Genomic DNA, 20851 nt, shown 5'->3' with positions numbered 1-20851 from the left:
CGAGCCTTCCTAGTTTCGGCTGCTTCCTCATTTTTCCTCAAGAGAGGCCCACGCTGGAAAACGGGGTTTTTACAGGTCAGAAATGGAAAGAGAACTGAATGTTGAAAGTTGTCCAGAATGTTCCGCACTGTATGTGACTCAAGCCAAAGCTGTTCGCTTCACTTTTAAAAATACCTCTTAACTCTAATAGTCTATTCTTGGAATCAGAATGTCTTTTTCAGGCCCTTTTTGGAGAATCGCAGTGTGTCATTTTCTAACTAGTCAAGGGACGAGCCCAAGAGGGCAAGAGGTCAGAAATCTTTAGCGTTTCAATTTTTCCTGTGAATTTTCTGAGCATTATTTTTCCCAGACTTTCTTCATGTGTGCATGTGTGTGTCTGTGTGTCTGTCTCTGTGTGTGTGTCTCTGTATGTCTGTGTCTGTCTCTGTGTGTGTCTGTGTGTGTGTCTCTGTGTCTGTCTCTGTGTGTGTGTGTGTCTCTGTATGTCTATGTGTGTGTCTCTGTGTGTCTCTATGTGTCTCTGTGTGTGTGTCTGTGTGTGTGTGTGTGTGTGTCTGTGTGTGTGTCTCTGTGTGTCTGTGTGTGTGTCTCTGTATGTCTGTGTCTGTCTCTGTGTGTGTGTCCGTGTGTGGACATCTGGGGGTGGCATTCACACTGAGATCTCTGCGTTGCTGACCCTTGCTTTTCATGCAGCAGAGCAAAAGTTTAGACTCCGTTCCCATCTCCACTGCCTTCTGTCTGTGGTTTAGACAAAGCACGGAATCTTTCTCTGCTGGTTTTTTTGCTCTGATTTGTATGTAAACGTCTTTATTAAGATGCAGTGTGAACACTGAAATTCACCTGTGTACGTACACAGTTGAGTGGGTGTTCAGTACATTTGCCAAGTCTGTGCAACTGCCTCCATGATCTAAATTTAGAATGTCTTCATTGTCCTAGAAAGAAACCAAGTGCACAAAAGCACTTGTTCCCCTTTCCTCCACCAACCCCTACGCTCCCAGCCCTAGGCAGCTAATTGCTCAGTCTACCTTCGACTCTGTGGCTCACCCTCTGCACTCTCTACACTTTACATAAATGGAACTGTGCAACCTTCATGACCGAATTCTTTTATTTAGCATAATCTTTTCAAGGTTTATCCAGTATAGTATGTATCCATATTTCTGTTTATTACCAACTAAGTTTCCATGTACAGGTGTGTGCCACATTTCTTGTCTCCATCAGCTGATGGGTATTTGGTTTGGTTTTGCCTTTTGGCTGTTAGGAATGGTGCTGTAAGTCTAAAACAAGGACCATCTCAGAGTTGGTGTAGGCATAGCCAGCAAGTCAGGAGGAGACAAGTATGAAAATTTCATAGTAAATGCAGTATGGCGGGGTCTGACCCTCTTGGCTCAGCATGAGTTACAAAGTCTGGCTTACTCGGCGTGCTGTGCCCTCTTGGTGACATCTCTAAGCACCTTCTCCTGAGCTATCATTCTGAAACTTGCATCCATTCAGTAGCCATTTCCTGAGTGCTTACTGGGTGCCGGAGGATGCTCACTGGATGTAATGGGGAGGGGAAAACCGTCAGCTGCTTCCAGTGCAAGGCTGCTGAAGTTAGCTGCTCTGTGCTCTCCCTTGCTTGTATTATCTTGGATTGGGGACCCTCTCCCCAGATGCCATGGTTTTGGGGTTCCCCAAGTTGTTTGCTAGCTTTAGGCATTTATTGTGACCCAGATGTTTTGCATGACTGAAGTTAACAGTCGTTTGAGGAGACTGATATAGGCTAAAAAGGTGGTCGTGCCTGATGGACTTCAGGAGGTAAGAGGGTGATGAGAAGCTGGGGCTTGGTGAACTCGTCTCTCTTCAAATGTAGACCCAGGCAGTCCGCAGCTTTCACAGTCAGCAAGTTTCTTCTGACAGAGTCGGCTTTAGGTTCCTTTAGAATTTCAGAACCCTTAAGCATCGGTTCTAGACTCAGCAAAACTTACCAATCCTCATTGCTTAGATGCTTCTCTCCCCCTTCCTCCCTCTCTCCCCTCCCTCTCTCTTTCCCTCCCTCCTTCTCCCCCTCCCAGGTTTGTGGAGATAATGATCCATAGGGAGACTCAGAACTTCTTAGTCCTGTTACTTTTGTCTTCCCTACAAAACAGAAAATAGGGTTTGTGAGTTTTCTTGTTCCCGCTCTAAATGACCAGTTTCCCTTTTCCCACAAAATAACATGGCAGTTAACAGTGAGATTGAACCTCGTTGGTTTTCTGCCTCTGGTTCAAGCCGGGTTTGGAGAGTTGCATTTGACCATGGGAGAATGCTGCTAGAGCTTGCTGGAGGGCAGTGAAGCTACCTGAATTCTGTTACTCTACACTCACTCGAACAGTTCTTTTTTAATGTGAGCAAAGCAAGACATAGGCATCCCAGGATCCCATCTGCCCGCCGACCCATGACCCATCCATCCCTGTAGCTTATTGTGATCTGTCACACCAGTTGTTACTAGTCGTTTTCAGGAATGTTTCCATACACAGAGTATTCGACTGTTTCCTTTATTTTCAGTATTTACTGTGGTGGGAAGCACATCTTGTAAACTTGCCCACTTTAAGGGATTCCCAGTTCATCATGAAACATTTTTTGGTCAAAAAAATACTTACTCACAGAACCACAGTTGCCAGGTGTGTGTGAGAAGAAGCCGAAAGTGGATTGCTTTAACCCCGAAGACGGGAGATGAACTGTGAACTTGCTGTGGACACTCTACAGCTGTGGGAATCCAGGGGTGAAGGACCCAGAGGATGCTGACTTCACACTCCCTTGTTAGATTTGCATAGGGCTTTCCCTGACCTGAAGTTTTGCTAATAGGAAAGGGGTTGTTTAATTGTGGGTTTAGAAGCACATGCCGCTCAACCTGAATTAATTAATGATATACCTTTCTATTATTTTTAACTACCTCTGTCTTCCTCCTTTCCTTTTCTGTTCTGGGTTACTTGTTCCTGTTAGTGATAAGCAGGGACTGACCGTCTCTTCTCCCTTTGCCCCTTCTGCTCCATAAAAATGCCTCTGCTCTGATCAGGATCCTCCGCTAGGAATTTGTTCCTTGAGACTGTCTCTCATTGGCTTTGACTCACTATGTAGTTGACCATGGCCTTGACCTTCCCCTTCTGAGTGTGAGATGTCAGGTGTGTGTCAGCATGTCCTGTTCATAGCATGCTGGGAATCATACAGCTCCTTACATGAGAAGCAAGCTCTACAGCCCTGGGCCCTCCAGCGGGAATTCTTTCAGGAAGTCACAAAGCCCCTTAGAGAACTCATCCATCAGGTGTGCATCTGTCAACTGCTCCTGCCCTGTCGACAGGCTGCTGGAGGAGAAAATCACTGACAGTGAATAGTCTCCCATAAAGTCAGAAGTCTAGTCAGTAATGGAGAGTAGTGCTTTCTAAAACTCTTTCCACTCCTGGACCCTTTCTTCCAATGAAATTTTCCACAACCCCAAGTATATTGGTATATAAAGTAGGTATGTAAATGAAATGTACTGATAATAAATCAAACAATTATACTCTGAAACAGTTTTCTGAGATTATATAATATATATATAGTTTATCATTTATTGAAGATGAAACTGAATATTTATGTATTTTAATGAAGTGGATGGGCTTGTTAATTTTATAAAAATAATTAAATCTTGGCTGAACATGTGATATAAAAGAGCATATTCAGTGTTTTCCACAGGTGATCAATGTTCTGATTTTTTTTTTCTTTTTTTCGAGACAAGGTTTTTCTGTGTAGCTTTGCGCCTTTCTTGGATCTCGCTCTGTAGACCAGGCTGGCCTCGAACTCACAAAGATCCGCCTGCCTCTGCCTCCCGAGTGCTGGGATTAAAGGTGTGCGCCACCACCGCCCGGCTTGTTCTGATTTTCTAATTGTCAATGCTGAGAAACCATTTTGAATAAATAAATATATAGTACAAAATGACAAAACATTTTTAGATGAGGTCCCTTCAAAAGTATTTTGAGATTCTGTCCTAATCCCCATCCAGAATTCATTTAATGACTTTTTACAAAGCCCATCAGCAACTCAAAACAACAATTTTAAAAATGAAACATTATAACACAGTCCAGAGATAACCTAATTTGATACTTACCATGCTGAAGAATGGCAGTAGGAAAACATTGTCTTTTTTCCATAATTAAACCGCTCTTTTTCTAGAACAGCAGACAGCTTTGCATGTGCAATGAATACTGCAGTGTATACCAGTGTGACCTGAGGAGTTCCAAGCTGGCCCTTTGCTGTTGCAGAACCTGACAGCATGCACAGAGAAGACCACATGCTGAGTGCGGTGTGAGAGGCTTGCGCTGTGTGCCGTGCAAAGGACGCAGGCCGTGTGAAGGGCGCGGGGGCGTGTGCAGCGGGAAGGGCGCAGGCCATGTGCGGCGGGGTGGGGGGGCGTGTGCAGCGGGCACTGGCTTTGTGCAGCGGGAAGGGCGTGAGCGTGTGCAGTGGGAAAGGCACTTTCCTCAACACAAGTTTGCTGTGGCCAGAAACTCCTTGAAAATGTTAATGTTTTTAAATTTCATTTAATTTTTGGTTGTTGTCTGTTCAGAAACCTTTTCTGTTGCCAAATATTTTGCCACCCCAATGTTCAGCTACCCAACCCCAAGCAGAGCTGTGGTACAGAGGACAGTAATGCTTGCTACTTATGTGCATGAACTTAACTCACTTTGATACTGTATAGGATGCATTTAAAGTCAGATATTGATGTGCTGAAGTCAGTAATTTCAAAGTATTTATAGACGTCTTATGACTATTTCTTTTAGAATTACCACAATTTATTGTGCATTATTTCAGGTGACTCCCTGAGTATAAGGGACATGATTTGCCAGGGGTTAGAACTTTTTTTTTTTCCCTGTAAGTAGTAAAATCCCAATTCAAATTTACAAAGTGACTTTACTGGCTCAAGTAACTTTTCCAAATGTAGAAAGTAGATCAGACCAAAGAGGCTTAGGTACTTAGAAAAGGCCCCCTGAAACCTCCAGCCATTGTTCTCGTTAGCTGCATCCTGTGGTAGGTGGACCTAGTGGTGAGGGCAGCCGCCATCCGGTGCAGGCTGACGCCTGGCCAGTGTAGTAATGCTAGCATACTCTCGGTTCTTCCTGGGGCCAGTTCTCGGGTTTCTGTTCATCCCTGATCAGTTGTCGGTGCACAGCGTTTATCACGTGCTTTCCCTGCCCCACATCTGTCAGAAACTTGAGACTGAGTGTGGCACCTGCATGTGGTAAGTACTGATGCACATTTTGGAGACGCTGAAAAATCGTGATCACCTTCAGCATCCTGCTCTGTGCTGTTGGTGGCAAATATTTCTAGAGTTTGTCATTCCGTGTTGATGGTGAACCATTGCATACCCAGTCTGTGTTTCTAGAGCAGAGAGCCACGCAGCCACTGTGTAGTAGTGTGGGGCTAGTGAGATGAGTGAACATTGATTTGGTGCACAAGCTGCGCCCACCAAATGCACTTCATGGACTTTCCAGATTAGATACAGGGGGAAAAACTGTCTCCATTTCAAGTTCTGGCTCTAGTTCAAATAAGAATTTGTTATGTCCCTTAGGCAGCTGTGCCAGACAGCGCTCAGCTCTAGAACTATTTGGTATCCAAACAATGAAGAGTGTGCGGGGTCAGGGAAACCTGACAGGAAAAAAGCCCTCTTAGAACTTCCTGCTTTGGGTCATGGTGTAATCACAGCAAATAATACAGATTTCCCTTTTATTATAACCACAATAGAGAGGCAGACGTTGTGTTTACAAGGCTCGTTGTTGGGGAGATGTTTGTAAATTGTAAACTTTGGAAATCCCAAAACTACTGGATGCAGTCTCATCCGTTAGCCGAAGCAGCTTGCCTGTGCATAGGTTCTGAGCAGCAAGTTAAATTGAGACCGTGAACGGGAAGCAGCCAGGGAAGCAGCCATTAAGAATTACAATGGGTAGGATGCAGGCTTAATTCAGGGAATGTTTTGTTAGATGATTACATCACAGGACAGCTGAGTGCTGTGCTGGACTCTGCTTGTTGTCTGCCCTGCCCTGGAGGCTAGGACCCAAGAGACAGCAAGAGAAGTAGCTCCCTTGTTTGGAATAGTTAGGGGTTGGCTGGCTTCACTGGGAATTGACAACAACCTAGATTTTGGACTGTGCTCTCTCTGCCAAACTGGATGCATAGCCTCAATAAATACTGAGAGCCACTTCTCATGTCTACTTTTGGAAAAAAAATAGTATTTATTATTTATATGTCTCTGTGTGTCCTTTCATGAGTTTATGCACCATGTGTGTGCAGGAGCCCTTATAGAGCAGAAGAGGCTGTCAGGGCACCGTGTGTGTGTGCAGGAGCCCTTATAGAGCAGAAGAGGGTGTCAGATCTCCTGGAACTGTAATTTTAGGCAATTGTGAGCTGCCATGCAGGTGCTGGGAGCCAAACCTGGATCTTCTTCTAGAACAGTAGGCCCACTCTGCTTTGCCGACCCATCTCCCCTCATCCTCACTCTTTGAATGGATGTTTACTCAGACCACATGGTACAAGTCGGTGATAAATACTGAATGGTGGTTTCCCTCTGAAGGTCATGGTCAGTACAGTGTGGTTACAGTCTTCCTATGGAAATGTTGTCATGACGTCATTGAAATGCTATTTTTGTCAGCTTACTGAATATTTTAGAAAGTCTTAAATGTTGGCTAATGTTAAGAAATCATGCAGTGGAAGTTATTTCCCAGTGTTTATGTTCAAATGCTCAGGCCTGTCTTACTCTTTGGTTTGGTAAGTCTAGGGGATATAGGCAGTCTGGGGACATTCATTGATTTATACAAATAGATTACAGATCTGTACAAATAGATTACAGTTCAGCCAGAGGCCTTTATTTATTTTAATTGAGTTCTGTGAAACTTACTTACTGTATGGAAATACCTGTTGTGTTTTGCCTACCAAATGACTACTGTTTGATTTGGAGTAATTTTAGAGGGATCCATAGGTAAAAAGACATCATGAGTATTATGTTCTATAATTTCCAAAATTAATATTCACAACTGTTGGCTGAAAATGTATTTTCTATCCATTATGATTAAGGCAACTATTAACTTTTAGTCTGATGTTTACTAAACAGTTAAAGCAGCTTTGTATTAGAGCAAAGAGCAGTATTTCTCTAAATGTCATCTTTGAAGTGGTCCATCTATAACAGTGGTTCTTGACCTTCCTAACGCTTCGACCATTTAATGCAGTTCCTCTTGTTGTAGTTACTCCCAACCATAAATGTATGTCCATTGCCACTTCGTATCATAATTTTGATACAATTATGAATTGTAGTGTAAGTATCTGATACACAGGATGTCTGACGTGCAACCCCTGTGAAAGGTTCATTCGACCCCAAGAACCATGACCCACAGGTGGAGAACTGCTGATCTATAACTTGCTGATGGCTGGCACTGGAGGCTGGAAGTGAGGAGCCTATTGCTTATCTCTTTAATGTGAATTATGAATTTCTAAGGGGATTGTGGTATCCTCTACTCTCCAGACTAACACACTGAACATTTAAAAGTAATATCTTCATGAACCTGGATGAGCAACTTATATATAACATCTAACTTTTATAGCTCACAGTGTATAAGTACATGCATAAAAATCCACACAGATGGCTGGTGAGATGGCTTAGCAGTCTGAGCATGTTGCTCTTGCAAAGGACATGAGTTCCGTTCCTAGCACCCATATGCTGGCTCACAGCCATCTGTAACTCCTATTCTAGGGGGATGCGAAGCCTTCTACCTACAAAGGCACCAAGTACACACATGATACACATATTCATGCAGGCAAATACTTACATACATGAACTATAAATAACGTTCTGCTGTATGCATTGTCGTATCTGTTTAAATTCATTCCACTTAAAAATTTTCCCCCATATTTATCATTTAAGGCAGTTAGCAGTGGCTTCATTAAGCTCACCTCTATCTTCTTCTGTATCCTTAGCGTGGAGCCAAGGTACCTTAGGTGACATTAGCAGACATTAATATTTTGAAGGACGAAGTATTATATAATGAAAAGCAGCTTGGGTGGTTAGATGTTATTCATGAATTGTGTCATACAAGAGTCTTGGAAACGGTTTCAGTGTGATTAAGCAATATTGCATACTGCCAGAGCTGTTAGGTAATTTCTAAGACAACGGTTTGGGGAACAGGTGACCTTTTGGCTCAACTGTGTTATGTCCCCATCATGATTTTTTTTCTTCTGAAAATTAATAGCAGCCACACAGAGAGAGGAGAGGGGGGGGGGAGAGAGAGAGAGAGAGAGAGAGAGAGAGAGAGAGAGAGAGAGAGAGAGAGAGAGAGAGAGGGAGGGAGGGAGGAGGGAGGGAGGGAGGGAGGGAGGGGGAGGGAGGGGGGGGAATACCCCTTTAATAAGAACTGGAGCTGTTCATTAACTCAGGCAAGTGATGAGCAATGCACTTTTCATTGAGGAATATTAGTTATAATAGGAACCATTTTTAAAGTGATGCTTGAGGAGCCCAATTGTAATGGATATGTGGTGGCCTAACTCTAGCATTTGTATTTGATTTCATTATATCCCACTCTGGGTTCACTGTAGACTTATTGCAAAGACAGAGACATCAAATACAAAGAAGCTTGTTGATTTTGCAACTCTTTTCTTTCCTTTGAGAAGAAGTAGTTGAAAGATGTGGTTAATAGTAATAACATGGCTCAAAGCAGCTTATGTGCAAATGGTCAAACTATCAAGTTCAGAGAGCCATTTTGATAGACTCCCCAAAGCCCTTCATAGCGTAGGTTTTATACAATTTCTTATAGATTAAGACTGATTACAGTATTTTATAGATGTTGTTAAAATTTAGTGTAGATTCAGAAAGAAGTACCAAATTTGAAGCCCATGTACCCCAGAAATACAGTAGTGTGGCCCAGTCAACCAATTAGACCTTGAAAATTTAATAAAAGTAGCGTCCAGATTGAACCAAAGCAGTAAACCCATAATTTAGTAGGGGGACTGTGTGCACACAATTTCTTGGACAGGTTTTTCAGTTTTTAAATGAAAATGTAACATGAATGACAGTTTATACATTTCCTCTTACTTATATTACATTCCTCTCCAGAAGTTTCCTTCCAGCTTATTTATGGATGGCTTGCTTAATTCTTTAGACAGCTTGGTGAGACTGTAGCACATGAGACAGTGTGCCAGCGACAGGGCTTTCTGCCCTCGGGCTTGAAGGTTCTCTGGATCCCGGAAGACTCTCTTGGTACTGTTTGTTCACCTGTGTTTTTATTAGTTTTCCAGTGTATTCCTTTTTCAGTTTCACAGTGTTTGCATGATAGTCAAGTTGTGTAGCAGCTCCGTCTTACCATCTTCTTAGTCTTTTTTTTTTTTATGATTTCTATAAATATTTGAAATCCACACTTTGAACAGTTTTGGAGTGTATATAGCTCATTATTTGTTATAGTCCCTATTCTGTACAGTAGTTTCCTAGTGTATCAAAACATGGCATGGCACCCTACGAATACATGCAGTTATTCTCTGTCAGTTAGGTTAAATAAATAATAAAGCCTTCATTTTTTACGGTGTGATTCTACATGGGAGTTGGAATGTTAAAACTAATAAAGAATTTATGCCATTCCTAGGGCAATAATTTGACTCACCGGGGTAAGAAGTCTGTCTTTGAAACGTTTCTCCATAGTCCATCAGAGTTGTTTTCACAGCCGTGGTTGTTCTAGGAAACTTTTTTGCAGAGTCCACTATCTCCGAAGAACGCTTAACTAGCCTCTCATTTTCTCAGCCTGTGAGCTGAGAATCGTTAGAATTATTTTGTCTGGTTGCAAGTTGTTAAAGCCATTTCCATCAACAAGTTCTGTATAAAGACTTTGTTAAGACACTCTGTGCATACATTTTTGATCTTCAGTCATGTTGCTTTGTGACTGATACTTGGACATTCTGGCTTGCACAGCTCCTCTGCTGAACTTTGAGATGGATACGAAAAGAGCAGATCCCATTATATTTCATCACAAGGCGTGCTCCCAACTGTGTGGAGTCAAGGGGTACACGGAAGATACATGGGTTACTACTTGGCTTATTTACACCTACTCATTCTGGTTGGTTTTTCCCCCCTTCTAGGTTGTTTGATGTGTGCACAGTATCACGAACAGACAGAGAGACCAAACTTACACTGGTCTTTGAGCATGTTGATCAAGACTTGACCACTTACTTGGATAAAGTTCCAGAGCCTGGAGTACCCACAGAAACCATAAAGGTACCAAGAATCACCCTTCTGTCTGGTCAGACTAGCCTCTGTCACAGCTTACTCAACACTAGCATTCTTTCATGTGAAAACTGCCAGAATTTGTGTTTTTGAAATGTAATACACAGCTCAGAATGTCAACTAAGTAAAATGTTCAAAGAATGGAAAATCATCTAGCCCATCTACTAAGTAGGATCTTCAAAAAGTGGGATTGCAGTCCAATTTAATTTTAGGGTGAATTTTTTTAAAAAGCCTTTAGTTTTAATGCACATTAAAATTCTTTAAAATCACTTATTTGTGTATTATCTGGCCCTAATATTATGAAGTATGGTGTAACAAATACAGCTTAGTCTATCCTGGTAGTTCATATTCTTTAAGAGATATAATTTTAAATGTCGCTCAAAGTCACATTATATATTATAATTATATGCTGATTCTGAGGCATATTCATTGCTCAATTTTTTTGTTTTGTTTTTCTAATTCATAGATTTTGTTTGTTTGTTTTTTAGTCTAAATGGCAAGTAATAATCTTGATATTCAAAGGTGATTAAGACATGCTTTCTGCCCTTCATGGTCAACAAGCTAGGAAGTATATTGACTACAAACAAATTCTTTCTTTAAGTCTAATGGGAAAGCTACTCAAAACGACTTAGTGGCCTTGCCTGTCACTTTGCTTAACTCTATTTTCAGTTCATCTGTTGAATCTGTGCCCATCTCCACAGAGGAAGAAATGTCTTTTGAGTAATGACTAGATGATGTTCCCAGATACTGATACATGTAGACTGCAGCATAATAAACGACTATCCATTTGGGCTTAGGCTAATAAGAGTTCTGCTTTTTCCCATCTTGCTTTCATTAAAGATTGTGATATATAGTGGTAGTTCCATTTCTTTGTGTACAGTTTGAAGGCCACGAAAACCCTCTAAATGTAGGATTTCTGATCATCCATTCTTGGTTCTCCACTCTGCACCCTCTTCCTCTGGTACTGTATTCCATTCCCGTGACTCTATTTCTTTCCTTTATGTACTTAATCCAAAAGCTCCACATTGTGCCTGCGGAGCAGGGGCTAGTCCTTTTGGCTCACTGTTTTCTGACCATGTCAGAAGATGACAGTTTTCTCACATGGTCTGACTCCCACCTCAGTGGCCCTCCTGCCCATGGAGCTTCTGTTAGTCCTTTCTGGGTCCACCCAGATGTGTTTGATCCCCTCTCACAGTAGATATGTCTCGTTTGCCTTAGAGAAGTTGTTGCACACTCCACTTCTTCTTTGTATTTTCTACCCTTGTGACCATTTATATATGTATCTTATCCATGTGTACTGACTGTCATATTCGTTTTGTCTACTTAAGAACACAATAAATAGGACATGTTGCTAGGCTTCCTCCAGACATAATTATTTCAGTCAGTACATTAAATACAAATGTTAATTGGCTTTTTCTGCTGTAATTCTTCTATCAGTTATTCCATGATACCTTTTAAAATATCAAAACAAAGTAACCATATATTTATAGACCACACTGCCAGCTCCATAGAAATTTTTGTTTTTGAGTTTCACATTTTCTCCTAAGATATTAGAGGGTGATAAGTGAAGTTGTTTGCAGAAGGATTTTTATAATTAAAATGTTTGATAAGCCAGAGTAGTACACTAGAGGCAAAGCTTGATCAGACAGGAGTAGAAATGAAATGGGTCTGGGAGATTCTTGGGTATGTGTATGGAAGGTCAAACATAATAGGAAGAGAAGTAAGCGTGATTGTGGTTGCCAGAGTTGGGGAGTGCCAGGTTTAGTGCGTGCATGCATGCGTGTGTGCGTGTGTGCGTGCCGGAAAGTTGGTTACCAGAAGATTGAGATTCTCATGGAAGCTGAACAGTCTCTACAGCCGTCAGAATTAGTCCCTCTCTAGAGTAGTTGATAGAAGTGAGGTTGGGGGCCAGGCCTATAGATTAGAATTAATGACGTATGGTTAAGAATATGGTTAGTGTTTTCAAAATGGAGTATAACCATGATCAAATGAAAGTAATTTGTATGTAAAGACAAAAGTCTTTGGTTAATGGTAACAAGTAACTAAAAGTTTCTTGTTTTCATCCTTAATTTTAAAGAATAGGTCTGAATTGATCGACTTTTCGTTTTTAGTAATTAGTATCTTTCTAACCCTGATTGTTGCAATGATTTGTTAAGGGTGTTATGACGTGTATAAAATATACCTTATAGTCTGATGTGTTTGTCCACTCCTTCCCTAGCTGGTTGGAACACTTAGGAGGATGAGCCCGCTGGAGGAAGTGGGTCTTTGGACTGCAGGCCTTCTGGGTTGTAGCTCAGCCCCACTTCCTGCCCAGACTGCTTACTGCCTGGTCAGGGAGATGTGAACAGGCTGCTGACACACTCCCATAAAGCTGCTTGTCTCCATTACTCTCGATTCCACGACAATGACTTCCCTATCACACTGGAGTGCATCCGCTCAACCATGAGAAAAAATAAATCCCTCCTCCCCCTAATGTGTCCTGTAAGGTGTTTATCACAGTGTGGAGAAAAGTGATGGATGTAAAAATTAGTTTTAAAATTATGAGTAATTATTTAGGAGCTTATACAACCATCAGATGGGTAGTTAGGTTAAAGGTGCAATTGATGCAGTATTTTTGCTAGTCACTTGTATCTTTCGTTTTGGTAATTGATTTAATTTTAGGAATTGGTGTGCAGATTACTGAATTGTTGGTTGATGTTTTCAAGCATGGAACTGGATAACAGAGATACTTTGTTGTACAGAAGATGTATTTATGCCAAGTCTCTCCTTGAGCTAGTGAATGTTAGTATGTTGAACAGTTTATTGGGAACACAAAATGGATTCTTTCTATAGAATGTTCTGTGGAAAAAGACTTTTTTAGAATATACTGAGACACTATTTGTTCAGTGTTTACTATATTTAGAAAGTTTCTACAGTGAGCACTTAGCAGATGCAAAATGAGCCCACTCTCAGGGACCTTTCCAAAATGAGATGACACGTTTAAAAAGAGTGAGAGGGGTGGGGTGGTGGTGGCACATGCCCTTAAATCCCAGCACTCAGGAGGCAGAGGCAGGCGGATCTCTGTGAGTTCAAGGTCAGCCTGGGCTACAGAGTGAGTTCCAGGACAGGCTCCAAAGCTACACAGAGAAATTCTGTCTCAAAAAAGCAGAGAGAGAGAGATGAGTCTCACAAAAGCACATTGCAAACCTTCTTAGTGATTATTTGATAGTGTGGGGCATTTTCAAGTACAAACAGAAAAACCTCACCTAGGTCTTGGGCTCTGTGCCTGTGGCACGGAGGAGGTGTTCTCTAAAGTAGTCACAGCAGCTAGAAGGTTGGAGATACTGTACATTACATGGACATTATCTTACTTGATTGAGACATGCTATGTTGTCAAAGTAATTGTAATCTTGAAAATACTTTAACGTGAAATAGATTTAAACAAACAAGATAATGAGATAATCATGTAAGATGATTGAGGTAAAGGCCTCTGTCTTTACCCTCTGTCTTCCAGGATGCTCTCATGACGTGTTCACCTGTCAGTTTGCCGTCTGTTATCAAACGATTCCAGCGCTTATTGGGGTACTATAGAAGTGTAAATAAGATGGCAGGGCTGGATAAAACTAGAATATTTCATTGTATCTGGACAGGGATAGAATCTTTGTTTACCACTTAATCAGCATCTTTGTTAGAAAGCAGCAGGTGGAGGAATTATTAATTAATATCTCTCCGAGAACAGTTTTTCAGATATTTGAATAATATTTGTTTTGAAAAAATCAGGAAGCTTTACGTAGTTGTTCGTGTTGGTATTTGGTCAGTTTGTGGGGGATGTCCTTCCATTCCTGCATGGTCCTCCCATCCACCTTGAATAAAGGAAGTCCCAGGCTATGCCTAAGCTGAACATCACCTCTGAAAAGCTGTAGTAGTAGTAGTAATAATAATAATAATAACAATAATAATAAAAAAATTGTAAAAGACTGTTCTTTCCAACATTTTCAAAGTAAAAATTTCTAGGTAAAATGTTCTAAGACAAAAAAAAAATAGAATGATGTGTAAACCTCACCTTGAAGGTGTTGACATGATGTTCTTTCGGTCCATCTGTTCCTGTCTGATGGTGACATTTGCATAGGAAGCTTGTTGACTGCTGTACTGTGAAATCAACACGTAGCCTGATGTGACCTCTTGCCATGGCTGGCTCTCCTCTTTCTAGTTCAGACTGCTGTCTTCGAATCCGTTTAGTTGTGGAGCTGAGTTCCACCTTCACCTCTCATCTTCATGCATCCATCTGCCACTAAATGACAAGGGTCAAAAGACGGGTCAGTTCATTCGCCATATTCCTTCGTCATTCGGAGTAAAGGGAGCCATATGGCGGAGTACTGGGGAGAGTCCTCGGTGAGGCATTCTTTCCCAGAGCAGCCCCCCAGTGCTGCTCTTGCACTGAACCACTTCCAGGACACTTGCACTTGCCTGCAAATCAGCTTTCCTAGGAACTGGCCCAGCGTCTTCAGCTAACTTACAAACTCCTTGAAAACGTACCTAATGTTTTTCCTTGGACATTCTGCCGCTGCAGCCTGTTAATGAAATGGACGCTATCATTTCATGAGAAGAAACACACAAGCATTAGCCTCTCAAACAGGACAGGTTCTCTGAGCTCAAGAGCATATTGCCTCACGGAATCATGGAATAAAAATTATGTCCGTGTATCCCTATGATAAATGAATTCTATGGAGCTGGAGAGAGAAAAAAAAGCTCAAAGTTTGTGTCTGTGTGGGTAATTTTCTCACTGAATTAGATTTCTTTTTATCTTCAGTTTAATGTTTCTTGGAGATTCTGTTGGTTTTACTGTTTTCAGTAAGAGATAAAGTGTACTATTAGGTTTATTTTACAAAACCCAGACTTCAGAGACCAACACGCACTCTTGACAGCACCTGCTTTCTGCCTCTGGGAAATCATCTGTTTTCATGACTAATATCTACTTGCAGTAAACAGTGGCTCTGATGTCAGGATGGACTGCCCGAGGCTGATTCATCCTTCTCTGCTTGACATGCAAAGTGGCAGGTCCCGGGGCTGCAAGTGAAAGTCTCCCGGACCTTCCTCTTCTACTCCTAAAGGAAGCGAGCCCCCCGGCCCCTGGACGCTCCTGGTGGTCTCCACTTCGCCCGAATTACAGCAGGTGATTTGTCCTATCTTTGCAGGACACGGAACAAATTAACATGAAAATATCGCTTCTCAGAAAACAAGGCAGGCTTGAATGCCCTGTCACTGCTGGTCATTAGCCATCTGCCACCAACACTCATACTCTGTTTATCACATTTGAAATTCAGAGCAGATGTTGCATAATAAGGTGATCCCAAAAACAAGGCAAGAAATTCAAAGAACAAGTTCTCCACAATAACGAGAAAGCTCTTGGACCAAAATTGTTTTTCAGTTTACTATCATGGCCAGAATAATTGACTCGACTCTGATATTTAGCATGGGCTGTCCTTCCTGCTCATGCAAATTATTTTTAGAGTTAAAAGTTTTAAAATTAAGTATGTATATGAAAGATGCCTTGTATATTGTTGGATTCAGTTTCCTTTAATGAGCAAAATGACAATTTCAGTAATACCCGTTCTGGTGTAAGGGACGTCATAGGTCAGTCATGGCACTTTACTTCTAAGATAGACCGACTTAGAGTCACTTCACTAAGAAGAACTCTTGCTGTAATTAAAGTTGGGCATCCCAAGCCATGGTAACTTCCCAGTTAATTTTTTTTCTTGGTACTCAGTACTGTGCACACCCTCCAGCCTCTCGTTTCACTGCCTTCCACTCTCAGCCCCGTGGGACTACCCCACCAGGCCGCCGCTAACCTGCCCTGCTCTTAGCCCCTGTTGGCCCTGGGGCTGCCTAGCTTTGCCCAGCTTTCATCTGTCTTTGCATCTGGAGTCCCAGAAACTCACATTAGTCCTGTTGTCCTTCTGTATACATGAATGTGGCATTTGATGGAATTGACTACTGCTGTGCTTTATCTAATTTATTAATACACACTCTAGACTTTTATGATGCTTTATAAAAAAAACTATGATTTATAGTGTATTAGCTTATTGTGTATTGTGTGTTTCACAAGCATTCTGTGTTTTTAGAACAGGCATCCTAGGGTGAGCATAAACCTGAGTGGCCAAGAGTTTGCCTAGCATCACAAAAAAGGTACCGTGACTTGATGAGGACTGTGACCTGTGTTAGGAAAGTTGGTTTTGAGTATAGCACTGCTGGCGCCAGGCCACTGATCAGGGTGGGAATGATGACCTGCAATTGTCGTGAGTCTGTTCCAAGTTTTCCCCGAGTTCAGGAAGAAACTAGGGTGATGAGCTTTAACAGGTGCAGTCATCTGTACTCCTAAACTCATGAGCACAGATAATGTGCAGAGAGAAGTAAACTTGTTAGTGCGTCCTTCCTCCTCCTGCTAGGACATTCCCTCTGTTCCTCCTCCTCCTATCCTTAACACCAATGAAAACTTTCAGAAACACAGGAAGCTTTTTCAAGGTGAGCGTTTTCAGATCATTTAGGTTTTAAGGATCCTCGTAGAAACGAGCGCTGATGCAAATTTCTGCATCTTCATAGTAGCTAAAAACACACGGATGAAAAGAAGATAGAATTATTCAAATACATCATACTCCAGTTCGAAACTGCAACCAAATTATATGGTTGTTTGATTTCTCCCATAAACAGGAAGTACATGTTTAAAAAAAGTCACTTTCTGAAAGTACAGTGAGACCCATTAAAATAAAGGCTGACTCATTAATTAGACAAAGGACTCTTAGAGTAAGCGAATAGCAGGTAAGTTGGACTCTCTTGAGAGAGTGCTCCCTCACCTCAGGCATCAAGTCTGTTGATAGAGAGACCATTAGAAAGTTCACAGGCAGTATGTACCTCTGCCTGTCCCCATGGTGACCAGAAGGATTGGCACAGAGGGAGGTATTCCTGTCTACACTTGCGTGCTCTTAAGCTCCTGGGTTATTTCCCAGGAGTGTGTTGCATTATAGCCCTTGTCTTCCTTAGCTACACCTTCATTTCCAGTTGTGTGGTGCTGTCCAGCCTGACCTCTGCCACCAGCTCAGGAAATACAGAGATGACCTCGGCAGCATGATAGCCAGAGGGGCTGGACAGATAGACCAGTCTGCCAAGTGCTTGCTGCACCAACACGAGGACTGGGGTTCTTTCCTCAGTGTCCACTCAAAAAAGCCACAGTTGTGGCAGCATGCACTTGTCATCCCAGTGCTGGACAGGCGGGAGACAGGAGGGTCCCCAGGGCTTGTTCGCTCGCTAGAATAATTGGTGAGCAGGTTCTGGTGAGAGATCTGTCTCCAAAAAGAAAAAGTGGATGGCACCTCAGGAATGACACCCCAGAATTTCCCTCCAGCTTACACACCACACACACACACACACACACACACACACACACACACACACACACACTCCTGCACCACCAGCAGCAGCCCACTGTGCGTGCACAAACCTGCTCGGAATCCTCTCCTCAAGCTCAGCCTTCCTTAAACCTAAGCATCAAGCTCTGTGCCTTGCATTCCTTCCCAGTCTTCACTAGTCCATCAGTACGCGCTTAATTGTCATTTTCGAAAGCCAACCCCCAATCCAGCTTCTTAACAACCCGTCAGACGAGAGTGCTAAGTCAGCATCTCACTTCTGCCACTGCCCTTTTGTGGACCTCCCTCCTGTTAGCAGTCACAGAGATTGTCTTTAAAGTACACATCACACTCGGTGACTCTCCTCCTGAAAACCTGTCTCCAGTGATCTCCTGTGATCTACAGAGTGATGTCAAAAACCCTGGTGATCCGGGGCCTCTCAACTCCACCCTTGTTCTTAGTCCCACTGGCCTTCCGAGTGTGTGTACTTACTGTTCATTCCGTTTGGAAGGCTATGCATCTCACAGGTCATCCCCACTCTGACCATCTCAGCCACAACTCCACATCAATTTCAGTGTATCATATTTTACCATAGGCTGTTTGGCCTTCTTCATAGTCCTTGAAGTTACCTGCTCTTTTTTTGTGTTTGTTGTCTTTCGCAAGGAGAAGAAATTTGAAGGCATAACTCTGTTTTCCAGAATCTACATCTTTCCTAGAACATGAAATCATGTATTTGCAGCTCTACTAGCTCCTTATCTTGTAATTGACTTTGAAATGTCCTTTAGTATCCCCGTGATACACGTGACGAAACTGGGGGCTGGAGAAATGGCTTACTGGTTAGAAGCACCTTCAGAGGACCTGAGTTCAGGTCCCAACACCCATGTGAGGTAGCAGGAGGCCAGATGGGACACATTCACATGTCTAGGTAAATAATAAAAATAAGAGTTAAATTTACTTAAAACAATCAAGTGAGGGAACTGCTTTGTAATGGGTAGGTTTTTAAAAATATATAATAGAAAAGCCCAGAGGATGTCACCTCTCACCACATCTGTTTTGCTCTTCCACAGTAAATGCTTTATGGTGGGTGTGATCCCTGGGATTCTGTCATGGCTAAGAATTTGGTTGGTTGGCCTGGATAAAACATGAAACTAGTGACTGATCCGTCATGAAACTGGAAACATATTCTTTTCTGTGACACTTACTTGAATTGCAGAATCTGTTTGGACTTCTGCTACACCATTTTTATGATGAAACCTACTGATGAAATTGGTCCGTTCAGACCTCACTCTCACGTTTCAGAAGCTTGTATTAATCAGGCAATCAAGTACTTTACACTAACTTTTAAATTTAAAAATTGCTTTCTGTATGTTAACCATTGTATGGGAGGGATTTGTCTGTCTCTCCCATAAGAAGTAGAAGCTTCGAAGAGATAAATTCCTTTAAACTTACTAACTTTACTAAGCTGTCCTACAGATTATCCGTTTGTTTATTTGTATTTTACCCCCAAAGTTCAGGTGCCCTTTGTCTTAGGATCTGGGAATTGGAAAGGCACAGTTCTGTGGCACGGTTGCTAACAACCTACTGTGTTCTCACCACAGAATGGTTTAGTTAGTGACAGGTATGCAGGGCACAGACCCACCCCTTACCTGAGATGGTATCTTATTCTTCACTCCTAAACAGACAGGAAGGAATAATCTGTCTTTTTATTGCAGTTAAGAAAATAATTATTGGTTCTGGTAAATATATGTTGAATAAGTAGGTTCTTTCCCTAAGGTTGGGTAAGAGAGCCTTGCACCCCCACAGTGCCAGTCAGAGAGTCAGTGTCCAGCATGCAGCTGCTGCCGTCCTGCCTGTCCTCACCCCATCGTCACCCTCGGAGCGGAGTCCTCCAGAAAGATTGGTTCCACGGACAAGTCCCTCTGAGTTGGACTTCTGTACGTGAGTGAAGGACTACGTACTGAGTGTCTCTGTGAGTTGGACTTCTGTACGTGAATGAAGGACTGCATACTGAGTGTCTCTGTGCCCTGGGACCCTCCAAGTCTTCAGTAGTGGAAAAGAATCCCTTGAGTTAGAAATAATCACACAGAACTCTGCAGCTTTTGGAAACCCTGGCAGCTACCATCCAGCAGTCAGCTTGATTTGGGTACCTTGATTTGGCCCGGCAGGTCTTGCAGAGAGCAGTTACTGCCTAATAATGCAGGGTTGATGACGGCTTGGGTACACGGTGGGTCCTATGTCTCCAAAGGTGTCGTTATTGTGCTGTCTCTTCAAGTGTGGCTCCTGGATCACTTGCATCATCTTGCCCTAACTGACCCCCCTTTCCCAAACATGAGTCCCCAGGAGGGAGTTTCTAAAAAGTACCCCTGATATTCCATATAGACAACCCGGTTTAAGAAGGACTCCCCTGCAGTGTGCCATGTGGCCCAGGGGACAATGGGGAGCATCTCCTTTTTGTTCTGAGATGACTAACCTGGTGTTGTTTGGCCTGTTTGGATCCAGACTAGGAGGCTTTTCAGATTGCCTGGTGGCTTCTGTTTGTGATTCTAATGCTCAGGGATTGGAGGCAGGAGGAGTGTTGTTCAAGTCCAGCCTAGGCTGCTTAATTCTTAAGACCTTGTTCAAAAAGAAACAGTAAAATGGAAGGATTTAAGGTGAAGTCAGGTGTGACATCTAACTGAAGCTGCCCATGTGGGGGAAAGTTGTTTAAAAACACTAGATTTTTATTCCTTAAGATGTTCTGTTAGAAAGCAATTAACTGATTAGTAGGAGATAAGAATTAAAGAATGCTTAGAAGTATGAAACTTACTAATTAAAGAGTCTTTTGTTTGTTTGTTTGTTTTTGAGACAGGGTCTCTACACAGCCCTGGCTGTCCTGGTACTCTCTCTGTAGCCCAGTCTGACCTCTGAACTCCTAGAAAGTTCAACCTCAACCTCTGCCTCCCAAGTGCTGGGATGAAAGGTGTGTGCCATCACATCCAGCCCCTAACTAAAGCTTCTTAAGCCCACTCAGGAGTCTACCCTTTCAAAACAGGCATTCATGATACATCATGACTTGACCTTTGAAAGATGCTTTTTGTGTCATGCATACTAATGTTTTCACAGCTCTGTGGTCTTGATTTAGAAAACCATTACTGGACTTGCTAGACAATTCATCAGAATTCTTGTCCATCCGTTCCCCCCACCCCCATAGCAAGGAACTAAACCCATATGAAACCTGAGTGAG

The 20851-nt window shown here is 42.4% G+C and overlaps 1 protein-coding gene across 1 annotated transcript in view; it reads left to right on the top strand.

The window, feature by feature from the left end:
• Cdk6 (cyclin dependent kinase 6) overlaps positions 1-20851 on the top strand; it is a 210833-nt gene that overhangs the window by 48976 nt on the left and 141006 nt on the right. The window contains exon 2 of the mRNA XM_052720182.1: positions 10105-10240. Within this exon, the coding sequence (XP_052576142.1) occupies positions 10105-10240 (136 nt within the window). The remainder of the gene's footprint in view (positions 1-10104; positions 10241-20851) is intronic.

The sequence above is a fragment of the Peromyscus californicus genome, unplaced genomic scaffold, assembly GCF_007827085.1.
Source record: "Peromyscus californicus insignis strain IS unplaced genomic scaffold, ASM782708v3 Scaffold_6__1_contigs__length_162567912, whole genome shotgun sequence".
Taxonomy (NCBI): domain Eukaryota; kingdom Metazoa; phylum Chordata; class Mammalia; order Rodentia; family Cricetidae; genus Peromyscus; species Peromyscus californicus.
The sequence above is the reverse complement of the archived record's forward strand: the minus strand, read 5'-3'. Positions and strand labels throughout refer to the sequence as shown.